General features: G+C 33.3%; 1 protein-coding gene across 1 annotated transcript; it reads left to right on the top strand.

Annotated features, from left to right (window-relative positions):
- The first annotated feature begins 743 nt into the window (after positions 1-743).
- Positions 744-6,856, top strand: LOC132616559 (transcription factor bHLH18-like). Its single transcript, XM_060331057.1, has 3 exons — positions 744-1,148; positions 1,875-2,264; positions 6,743-6,856. The coding sequence occupies exons 1-3, from the start codon at positions 744-746 to the stop codon at positions 6,854-6,856; spliced, it is 909 nt and encodes a 302-aa protein (XP_060187040.1).
- The last annotated feature ends 5,416 nt before the right edge of the window (positions 6,857-12,272 follow it).

The following is a 12,272-nucleotide window of genomic DNA, read 5'->3' as shown; positions in this document are numbered from 1 at the left end:
ATATTTGTAATGCAACACAGCCATTTTCTTTGATATACTGAGTTAGGCCATCCCTGCTCAGGTGTTAGTCTAAGTGTTGGTATGAAAAGCCAGATGCTACTGGGAACTTTAAATAAATAAAAAAAAGAGTTTCTAGTTGTTCATGTCAGCATCATCATCAGTCTTCCATTAATTTATAATATGGGAATGGGAAATGTCAACAAAAATGATGCAACCAGTTTATTTCAACTCAAGATAGGTACACTGATGTTGGTATCCATGTAAAATTTATATTGTCTCCGTCCAAATTTTTGCATTGCTTAACCGGATACGTATCGGAATTTAAGGGGAAAAAAAATTAGACATTCGTATGACTATATATCATTTTATTAAGGGTAGAGTAAAAAAAAATTAGAGTTAAATTATTTTTAAATATAAAAAAATATCATTTTTGAGATCGATTAAAAAAAGTGTGTCACATAAACAAACAAACCAATAAAAAAAATGTCCTTGTCTTTCATCCCTCAACTCTCTCATCCAATCAGCAATATTCAGCATGTAGAGCAAGGAAATATTTCCTTGAACTTATAGTTGTTAAATTAATACCTCCACGCCTCCCATAAGAAAGACTACTGGTCACACGTGACTCACTTAGTCCATATAAGAAGAAGACCATTTATTAACATCTTTAATTGGAAAAAAGATTGTATAGCTCAAAAATTCAAAGTGTTCCTTTTCTTTTGACAATCTTGTGTAAACTAGCCATGGAAAATGCAAGGTTCAATAATAACATAGATGGTGAAGAAGCACCATTTGAATTTAAGAATTTACTCTCTGAAATGTTCACATCTTTCCCTAATCAAAATCCAAGCAGTTCTTCATTACTGGAAATTCCCAAAAGTACTGCTTTGTCTTCTCCTTCTTCTACTTCAACTAATTCTTCTTCTTCATCACAGAATATTATTTCTTTTGGAAGTCTAGACTCTAATTTTCTAGAGGATGAAGATTATGACAAAACCAGCAGCATATATTCATCAATATCAGTGACTAAGAGGATATGTAGAACTCCTTTGCAATCTCAAGATCATCTTTTGGCTGAAAGGAAAGGCAGAGAAAGGTTTTCCCAACTTTTTGCTGTCTTGGCCAAAACTATACCTGGCCTCAAGAAGGTAAATTTCTAATTTCAAATTTCTCTTTATAAATTGCTACAAGGTTTAAATAAAGTATTTCTATATGTGGTACTTCTTCAATGTATTTATTGGAATATATGTAAATTTATACTAAATAGATATCACATGAATCATAAAGCGAGAACTTATAGATTAATATTCTTGTAGCGGAAGATTGGAACTGATTGAACCACGGCTGGAATCACTTGTCAGCAGTAGTTCTAACATCATATTAGACAAACCCCTCTACCATGAGAAGAGAGCCTAGAAAATACTGAATTCTATCTTTGATAATAGATTTAATCATACATTGGCCGTAGGTGTAGTACTTATCTAGGAAAAAATAGGTTAAAAACAATTACTAAAATTGTTGTGTTTCATTTTAGAGCACCCCTATATATGAATGGACTGTAATTTCACTTGAATTTGGTGTCCATTGATATTGTTATGATGGTAATCAAATTGTGAATAATCATGGACTTCTGATAGTGTATATATCTTAGAACTCGTGATGATTTATGTTATTTCATGTTCTTAATTAGTATTAATATAAAATCTATGTTTTGATATTTGGGAAGTTGCTCCAAGCTTATAATTTTTGAGAAAATTATTGGAGAGATGAGCTGTTTCCTTTATTTTTCACTGCTTTGCCTCTTCTTTAATTTTCTTCAATGACATAATAATGAACACAAAAGTAACAACAAATTAAATTTATTGTTTGATCAGTTGGACAAAGCTTCAATTCTTGAAGATGCTATCAAGTACATAGGAGAACTTCAAGAACGTGTTAGGGGTTTAGAGGAAGGTGCAGCTGGGACAAACAGAAACAGAAATTCAATTGGCACAGCACAAAAACAATATTCTTTGGCAACTACATCACATGATGACAACTCTTTTCTCACTAAGAATGTTGATGAATCCAAACCTGGGATTAATGATATAAAGGTTCAAATTATGGACAAGAACGTACTCATAGGAATCCATTGCAGCAAGCAAATGAGGAGTAGCTTCTCAATAATTGCTGGAATAATGGAGAAGCTACATCTTACTATTCACCACATTAGAGTTACCCCAACCAGTCATACTTCTCTTCATTATATCTCCATTCTTGCCGAGGTAATTTCTAATTCTTTAACTTATTTTTGAAGCTAGATTATTTTTGAGTTCTTCAAACTGACAAGGTGAGCTTGTCATTATTTTGTGGTTACGCAAGGGAAGAAAATGGTTTTCTATTTACATTTTTTATTTCTAATAAAACTTCAAAGTTTTCATTTTTCTCAATTTTTCTTTTTATTTTTTGGGGGTCAAAGAGAAACTAGTTATTTCTTTTGTTTCAATTTATGTGGCACTTTCGCTTACCAAGAGTCAAGTTGACTAATTTTTTAAGTGAAATTGGATTATATCAACGTACCTCAATATTTTAAAATTAAATATAAATTCAAATACTATATGAAAAATACTATTATAAGTTGCAACTATTCTCATATCAATATGATGAAAAAAATTATCTTAAAATGTTGGTCAATGCTAATTTACATAGTTTGAATCTACATAAATTGGGACAGAGGGAGTAAATATATGTCACGACCCGGCTAGGGCCGCGACGGGTACCCGGGGCTAACCACCGTGCACCCCTTATTTCCTCGCTTATCCTAGTCATTTTACACTTCTTTATCAATTATAATCCCACTTAAAACAAAATCATCTTTAATGGAAAGCACAATTAATTTCTGTATGCATACGCCCTTTAGGCTATCAAAGTAATATATATATACATATACCATAGTAGTCTTGTGAGACCATCTAACCCACACTACGTATCTACGAGCCTCTACTGGAGAACTAGACATATACATATATACACAAAAGCATAGCCCGACTGGCACCTCCGAAATAGTGGAGTGCTCCTGTAAATCTGCTGATAGCTCCTAGAGGTCTACGCCGTCTCCCCGTCTACCTGTGAGCATGAACACATCGTCCAAAGAAAACGGACGTCAGTACGAATATTGTACTGAGTATGTAAGACAGGAATGAAATAAACACGATAAAGAGTCATAAGTCATAAGGTGAGAGTCAAACCTGCGCGACCCCTAAGGATGTATACATCTCATACATATATCATATATCATACATACACACTCGTCGTACACGTATCATCATAGCATATACATCAACATGTCCTATAATTCATCACCATAGTACTGCATCTGCTCAGACATGTCAAACATAGTCATGATGCAACACAACCACATACTCGGCCATATAGGCTCGATACCAGTCGTACTCGGCCCTCTCGGGGCTCGATAACATGCGTACTCGGCCCTTCCGGCTCGATCATATGCGTACTCGGCCCTTTCAGGGCTCGATACTATGCCCAACTGATCAGTGGGATGCAATGCATACATACATACATACATACATATACATGAATATACATGAATGAAATCAACGTCATCTTACATTCACCCTAACACATACATATACATCTCATAGTACCGTATCTGTTTATACCTCTCTATCCATTATCTGTATTCGGCCACGTAGTGGCTCAACAATATCACATACATGTCTTCCATACCCGGCCATGACAAGGCTCGGTATATTTCTTATCATTACATACATATCTTCCGTATTCGGCCACGTAGTGGCTCGACCATATCACATACATCATGATAAGGATCATTTTATTTCATCATCATCACTTTCATCACATACATCTTATAAGCCTATCGTAACCTTTCAGTAATGCACACATTTAAATTTAAAGACAATTTATGAAAATCACATCATAGTTGTAGCATGGGCTTCGTACGAATATCGTAGGATAGACTTCATAATCTCTAGGTTTGAGCTCAACATTACCACTATCGTTTATATAGCATATCTCTTACCTTTTGTCTCATATGAAATCCTCTATAAACATAGACTCGCAACTTTGCGGAACATTAGTCATAAGACGTGCATTAAGGCTTGTGGACAATCTATAACAGTGTCGAGGTGACATAAGGTCGAGAACCCCCGAGTCCATTATGGAGCATTCATAAGCATTATGCCTCACCTTGAAGGAACTAGCATATAAGGTGAGTGTAGTCAATGAACAATATCAATGGATCGTAATATGGATCATTAGCCTTGTAGAACCATGATATTATAGGCCTTAGTATCTTTAGACGTAGACTCATCATCGTCATTACTACATTCGTAACATACCTTTTATCTTATCCCATATGGCTATTCATGAACATAGGCTCTTAGTTTTCCGGAAAATAGGAAAGTCACGGAGAGGTAAGGGGAATACTATCATAGGAATCATATAAGGATCATTAACTTCGTAGGAATATCATATCATGAGCTTTATGACTTCTAGACTTAGATTCATCATCAACCTCGTTATGCTCGTAACGTGTCTCTTTTCTTTATCTTGTGATGCTCTTTATAATCGTAGACTCATCATAGTTTTTGATAGTAGGAAAATCATGAAGAAAGAAGGAATATCATATCATGGGATGCATGCCTTAGAAAGAAGGGACTAGCCGTACATACCTTTGTCGTTTACTATCCTTATCGCTTGCTTGTCCTTCTTCAATGCCACGTCGTCACCTTCACGATTAATTCATATTATATTAGCCAAGCAATCATAAGAACGTACTTCTTGAAGCTAGGGAAAATTGGGCAGTGTTTCCTTCGTTTATACTGCTCTCCGCCATGTTCCATATCAACTTCCCACATTCATAATGACACTCACAAGATCGTATCAATAATCTTCATCCAGCTACATTTGGCAAAATCTAACATTTTCCCCAATTTCTTCATATTTATGATTATGGCTCATCACCGCGTTTTCGCATATCTAATACTTATTTCGTGGTCTAAATATCATTTATAACGTGTTTGTAATCTCAACATATCCATTTTCATGATTTCATTCAACTACCCTCCAATTGTGACACTATTCATCCATTCAAGAACCATTTCTCATGCTTTTCTACAATTCAAGTATACTAGCTTTCCAATACCTTAAATAATATGTTAAAGTCATGAAATTTACCTCAAATGATAGTGGAACAAGCTTGGAGTAGAATTCCCCCTTTTGCACCAAAACCCTTCTTCACCTTCCTTGGGATTTCTTGAAAGAGATGAACTTTCAATCAAGTTTTATACACCTTGTTCCATGAATTTTGTGTTGTTGATCTTGATTTCCCTTTGGTTTTTCTTGTGGATGAAAAGTGGAGAGAGTATTCTAGAGTTTCTTGATAAAAAATGGTGAAAAAATGAGTTAGAAACGAAATTGGGTATATATATAATGGTCCAGAAGATTCTGGACTGACACAACATGCGGCACACTTTGCGGGACGCAAAGCATGCTTTGCTAAATGCATGTTGTGTCGCAAACCATGCAGGGAAACCAAAAACTTCACTGGCACACTTTGCGGTGGAACTGCGGAGCCACATGTCGTACTTGCGGGCCGCATGTTGCGCCGCAAAGTGCGCCAGAATGTGACTTTGCCCGAACAGTCTGTCGTAAAATGGCCATAACCTTTGTTCCCGATATGATGTGAGGGCCCACGACCTATGGTTGGAAAGCTATTTCAATTATCTACAACTTTTATTTCTAGAGATTTTTCCAAATTCCAAACATATAATGGAGTTTTGGCCTCTCCAAATCAGATCATCCGGAAATGTTTCCTTAAATCGCCCTTTTGGGATGGCTTATGCCCATATTTGGCTTATGGTTCCTTCTTGAAACTTACTTAACACTTCATTACCAATATAAGGGAAATTATAACTCTTCTCCAAATTGTCATTAAGACATCATTAATTCGACACTCGAAATTCTTGCCCGACGCACCACATATACCTTGCTTTCCTTAACAACTTTCGTCTCCTTCCTCAAATGTCAATCTCATTTAGAATCATTAAACATTACTTATTACTTATCAAAACATTGTATCTATCATGCCCTTCGTTAGTCAATTCACTGTGCATGAACGAAAAAAATTTCCGATGTGTAACAATATAGGTGCTCTAGTGAAACCCTAATGTCACAGTAATGGGCCAAAACTTTACAGGTACTAGTAGATATACTGTCTATACTAAAGTAGTTCCTGTAAATATGTTAAAAGTAAAAGGAGAAGGAACTAGTACATTAAAAAAAGCTACGAGTATTAAAATTAATCTTCTTGAATCCTCCTTTAGCTTCTTGAATCCTTCTTAAAAAAAAAAAAAAAAACTACGAGCATTAAAAAATCAATTTCTTAGACTATGCCTAATCATCGGATTCTCCAACTGACGCATCAACAACCTGCAGTCATGTAGAATAACAGCATCAGTAGGATTTTCATATTTTAATAAATTGAAAATCTCTGTGGAATCCATCTCAATTTCTAGAGGGACAAGTTGTTTTTGAAGGGTCAGTGTTTAATTTGTAAAATCCTTTTTTTTGTGGAGGATGCCATTTGATTGTCATCCTAGTGAACCCGGAAACTCATAAGACGTGTAAATGGTATATAAGTTATCATTAATACTCAAATGTCTTTGCTAATGTCTTGTCAAGCATCAAATGAATCTTCTAATACTCACGCTCATTGTTGCAGATAGATCAGAATGTTGATACTAAAGTGCAGGATGTTGAAACGGCATTCGAGTTAGCTCTTCTAAGTACAGCAAATATGACAGACCAGGCAGACGAAGTTAGAAGAACCCTTTGATAGAATTCATGCTTTGTACTATCAATATGGACAACTTCTTCAAAAATATTCTCTTTTTGAGCCAAGAATCGTTGATCTATTGACATATTATTTAGCAATAAAACTCATTTGAGCCATTATTTGTTCATCGAGCTTTTGAGACCAATATTATTTGCAAGAATTAATTAATACATGTTAAAGGAAAATATTTTATCGATAGAGTATTAATACATGCCTTTTATACTGCTTTAAGTTGCTTGTTCTTGTCGCTAGTACTATTTGATTGCTTCTTTTACTATGTTAGTTATCATATTCTCTTGTTGCTATTACTGCTTATGTCGGGGTCTATCAGAAACAACCTCTCTACCCGTCAAAAGGTTGAGATAAGGTCTGCGTACACTCTACCCTCCCAGACCCCACCTGGTGGGATTATACCGGGCATGTTGTTGTTGTTGTAGACTCTATGAATCTTGATAATATCTCTTGTTCTTTCTTGTTTTCTCTTATTATGAAAATAGCTAGTAACACCCCTATTTATGATAGTAAGAAACCTACTTTAACTCAAAACAAGAAAACATATTACTACACTAATTTGACTATAAATCCTAACTGGACATGGATTAAAATATCAAATCCAAACCAATTTTAGTTACAATTTTGAATTATTATTTCCAACACGTAACGTTCCAAGTTCAACTGTCAAGGTATTATTCGTTTCAGCCTCCTTTGAGTCATGTCAAGACTTTTGGATCTCACATTTTATGTTCCTTTGGAAAAGAAGCGGAAGTCTGCGGAACTAGAATTTTGAATTTATGAGTTCTAGATTCTAGAAACAAAAAGTTAATGAATTTTGATCAATTATTTGGTACATATTAAGTGAATTTTTAATACAAATACACGATTTGCGCTCAAACTACTATGTTCTGCTGATATCCATAAGCGGAATGCTCCGCCCTTGCCTTGGGCTTTAACCCAAAAAACGTCTCTATAGTTTAATCCTAGACTCGTTATATGGTCTTTAATTTTCCTCAATTTATTAAGGCAAGCTTCACACATAACTTCCTTTCGAGTTCAACTGCCAACTAAGTGTGAGCATGCAGTTAAAACACACTCGAAGGATTGAGCTAGATAAGATTTGAAATTTGTGTTTGGTTAGCAAATGGTTTTTGCTTTTGCTTTTATGTTTCCCTGAACCAGAACTCAGGTGCAAAATGCATAAATTAAACAAAGTTACGGTAATAGAATCCAAACATATAAAGGAATAGATTCACCTAGCTAAAACAATCTAAAGCCTCATCCTTTTTTTTTCCATTGAAGAAACACAATCTAGTTTACATCCCTTCAGAATCTCCGTCTTTGTTGTCTAGTTTCACCAAGCACAATGAATATTATATTAATTTAATCTACTGCATTTTTCGAAACTGTATCGGGCATGTTTCTTCTATTTATCCACGTGCTCAATGAATTGCTCTAGTGGGCCGCAACCTCAATGATATTGTTTACCAATTACAAAAATATACTACTCCCTCTCTTTCAATTTATTTGAACTTATTTTCTTTTTAATTCGTGCCAAAATGAATGATCTCTTTCCTAATTTAAAAAAAAATTCACTTTATGAATGATTTACAGCCATACAAATTTTCAAGGCTTATTTTGAACCACAAGTTTCAAAAGTCTTCCCTCTTTCTTAAATGTCGTGCCCAGTCAAATGGGTTCATATAAATTGAAACGGAGGGAGTATTAGTTACTAAATAATTTCTCGGAAAAAGCATTATATTACTCCCTTCATCCCAAAAGTTAATTTACTATTTCATACTTATTTTACCCTTATTATTAACTATTGGGTTGGAAAGTTCTAGAAATTTTTATTGGTTGCAAAACTTTTAAAAGTATATATTTTATTGATTTCAATCGTTAGATTACTAAGCAATAATTAGGAATGATATAGTAGTAAAATTGTCATTCTATTTTTGACTCATTAATAAGTGTGATATGTCAATATATGACAAATAAAAATGGACGGAGGAGTATTACGTAGTGTATTACTATTAAATAACCCTAGAACAAAACTTGGTTTCATGGAGATCCACATTAGTCAAAACGGACAGAACTAACAATAACAGATAAGTTAATCCCTACTTATGGCTTTTTGTCAGACCCGCATTATGTTGTGCCCAACAGACTAGTTTGAATTGTCTAATTATGAAAAGGTTGGAGAGAAAGTCATATGTATTTCAGAAGAATGAAAAAAGCAATTAAGATTAGAATTCTTTTCTTTTCAGTTTTTAATTATGTTGTTCTAAACTGAGTATTTAAAAGACAAAATTATGTTTTTCTAAACTTTTTCAAGTCCACCGACCAGACAAATATTTGATCTTCAAGATGCAACGACGACTTAGGTAACCTTTGATTTCCTTTAAAATGTGATATCAAGTTCTTGAGCTTTGTCGTCTTCTTCTTCTTCTTTCCAATTTGGATGATTATGACAATGAATAAGAGAAACTATAGCTTCAATATTTTGAACAAGTTCTACGAAGCTTCTAACTCTAAGAGCCCGTTTGGATTGACTTATAAGTTGCTTATAAACTGTTTTCAGCTTTTTTGAGCGTTTGGTTGGCCAGCTTAAAGTCATTTTGTGCTTAAAATAAGCTCAAAAAAATAATTGGACTCATTTGACTTAGCTTATCTAAAACAGCTTATAAGCTGAAAACAGCTTATAAGCCAAAAAAAAAAAAAAAGTTAGATTACCTCAACTTATTATTTTTAGCTTATAAGCTGTTTGCAGCTTATAGACATAAGCCCATTCAAACAGGCTCTAAATAATCATTGAGTAGTATAATGAACTCAATGCGTGTCAAATCAAAGATGGGGACCGAATTTATAATTTATGCAAGGACATTTTAAAGGATTTCCTTACACTGCCTTCTCGAATGTTTATTAATATGTCATATGTGCTCAAGCAGATATAGAATCCTTAATTTAAGATTCTCTCATTGTCCTTATTATGTTAATTGTAAATTTAATTTCAGACGAATCTTTATAAAGATATTTAATTACCTACTCAACCTTACCAATAAACACATCAACCTCATGATTATTATTTTAAAAAGAAAGGACATTTTACGTTGCAAAAGTACGAACAACTAAGACTTCAAATAAGAAACAGAATAAATAAATAAATGACACTTGGAGCTATTGATTTAGTATGTTACATTATCTGAGATAAGAAAAGATATGATCTTATTATTACGATTATATATAAGAGGGAATAGGCAAGTTTTGTCATCATCACATTTCAAATACAAAAAAAATTGGTTGGTTGATGATTACATGTGACTGCTACTGCCCTTTCCTTACCTATCTCACTTTTAACCCTCAATTCCTTTTCTTCAGTCTATTCACGTGGGGCTTGTATTTTTTTGGTGAATTTTTGTTAGCCCCTTTCTCCCTCTAATTTACATTGTACGGTATTTTTAACTTTTATATGTAGTCCAGAATAAATAGTTTTACATGATCAACAAGAATTAATAGCTATTTTTTTAATTCTTTCAAATTTATTAAAGATAATTTAGTGAAAACGCTTCCTACCCTCTAGGCGTAAGTAAATTTTTAAGGGGTGTGTCCGAGCTAAAAACACCATATTATATGAATCTGAGGGAGTGTTAGATTACCCTTGAAAATATTTCATTATTATTTTGGTAAAATTTAGGTAACTGTGGAGCCATATTTTCACTTCAAATGGGAGTATTTATTAGATATTACTAATTACTCTCTCTTCATTTCAATTTATGTGACATTTTTCATCAAGAGTTAATTTGACTAAACTTTGAAGCTAAATTAAATTATATTAACTTAATATTTTGAATTAAAATTAAGATATTTAAATATACAGAAAGTACTGCTCTCTAACTCACAGGGCTATTTTTGTCATTTACTAGCCCTTTATTTTCTACCTTGAAGGAGATACACGTGATATCCAAATTTTACATTGTGAATCCCTCTTTTATTAATTTGCCTCTTGTCTTAATAGAAACAAATCATTTCAAAATTTAGGGCACTTTATTTAAAGGAGAAAAACTTATGGAATGGAGTCATCTTTTGCAAAGAACGCTTTACTACTAAAGTGGGATTTCTCGGGGCGAAATCCGGATTAGTCGGTCCTCACCGTGGAAAAAAATAAAGAACAGTTTATGAATGAGTTAATCTTCCTTTTAAAAAAAAAAAAATTAAGGAAGGTAAATTATTCCTTTTTGTTTGCATAAGCAACATGAAAAGGGAACTTAGAGTAGTTTGCATTCCTCTATAAGAAAAGAAAAGGAAAAAGGGAAAATATTTTCTCCTTCTAGATTATCATTCCTTTTACACACCCGAAAGACAGAAAGAGCATTTTCAAGTGTGAATGAACTTGAAAATTTTGACGTGTGAAGGGGTATAAGTTAAAAATTAGTACCTGCGCATGACTCACGAGCATTTAATGTGAATAAGCTAAGGGTTCTGGAAGACGTTTAATTGGAGGAAATGTGAATAAGCTAAGGGTTCTGGAAGTATCATTTTATTTACAGAAAAGGCTTAAATATGCCAATGAACTATCGAAAATGATTCATTTATGTCACTCGTCAATAGTTTGGCTCATTTATGCAATAGCCGTTGCCAAAATGGCTCATCCATGCCATTTTTCATCGGGTTTTAGTTTAATTTAGGATTTAATTTGTGTTGGCTTAATCAAACGATGTGGACCTCTAATTGGAGGTCACGTGTCATATCTGGTATTGTAAAATTGGTGTTAATGAAAAACGGCATGAATGAGCCATTTTGGTAACTACGATAGCATAAATGAGTCAAACTATTGAGGCGATGGCATAAATGAGCCAAACTATCGACGAGTGACATAAATGAGTCATTTCCGATAGTTCGATGACATATTTGAGCCTTTTCTGTTTTATTTATCACACTAGATGGCCTATGCCCGAGCTGCGCACGGGCCCAACACTTCGAATTATAGTGTATCTATGTATATGTAGTTGTGTTTAGATAATGATAATATATATATATATATATATATATATATATATATATATATACATACATACTATGTTTAAAATACGATTAATATAACATTGTAGTTTGTGCTCCGTATCTAGAACTTTATTTTATTCGTGTTTGCTACGAAAATTTATTAATACTTTTTAAAAGAGAAGACTTGTTTAAAAGGAAACTATTTTCCTCTCTTTGAGATAAAATAATAGCAATATTTAAGCATCAGTTGATACTTTCAATTTTAATTTGATTAATTTAAAGGTGTAAAATACTTATTATTTTTTATCAAATTTTGATTTAGATAATTCAAATTCAAATTATTAAATTATTTTACATGTTTAAAACGAAACAAAGTAGAAACTGATTTTCTAAATTGATTTTCTATTTAAATGAAGAAATA

This window comes from Lycium barbarum, chromosome 1, assembly GCF_019175385.1.
Source record: "Lycium barbarum isolate Lr01 chromosome 1, ASM1917538v2, whole genome shotgun sequence".
Lineage (NCBI taxonomy): Eukaryota > Viridiplantae > Streptophyta > Magnoliopsida > Solanales > Solanaceae > Lycium > Lycium barbarum.
The sequence above is the reverse complement of the archived record's forward strand: the minus strand, read 5'-3'. Positions and strand labels throughout refer to the sequence as shown.

Bases quoted from the DNA above. Each gene is read 5' to 3' on its own strand.
- LOC132616559 (XM_060331057.1), top strand. From the start codon at position 744: ATGGAAAATGCAAGGTTCAATAATAACATAGATGGTGAAGAAGCACCA. The intron at 1,149-1,874 runs GTAAATTTCTAA...TTGTTTGATCAG, and splicing joins CTATACCTGGCCTCAAGAAG to TTGGACAAAGCTTCAATTCT. The intron at 2,265-6,742 runs GTAATTTCTAAT...TCATTGTTGCAG, and splicing joins ATATCTCCATTCTTGCCGAG to ATAGATCAGAATGTTGATAC.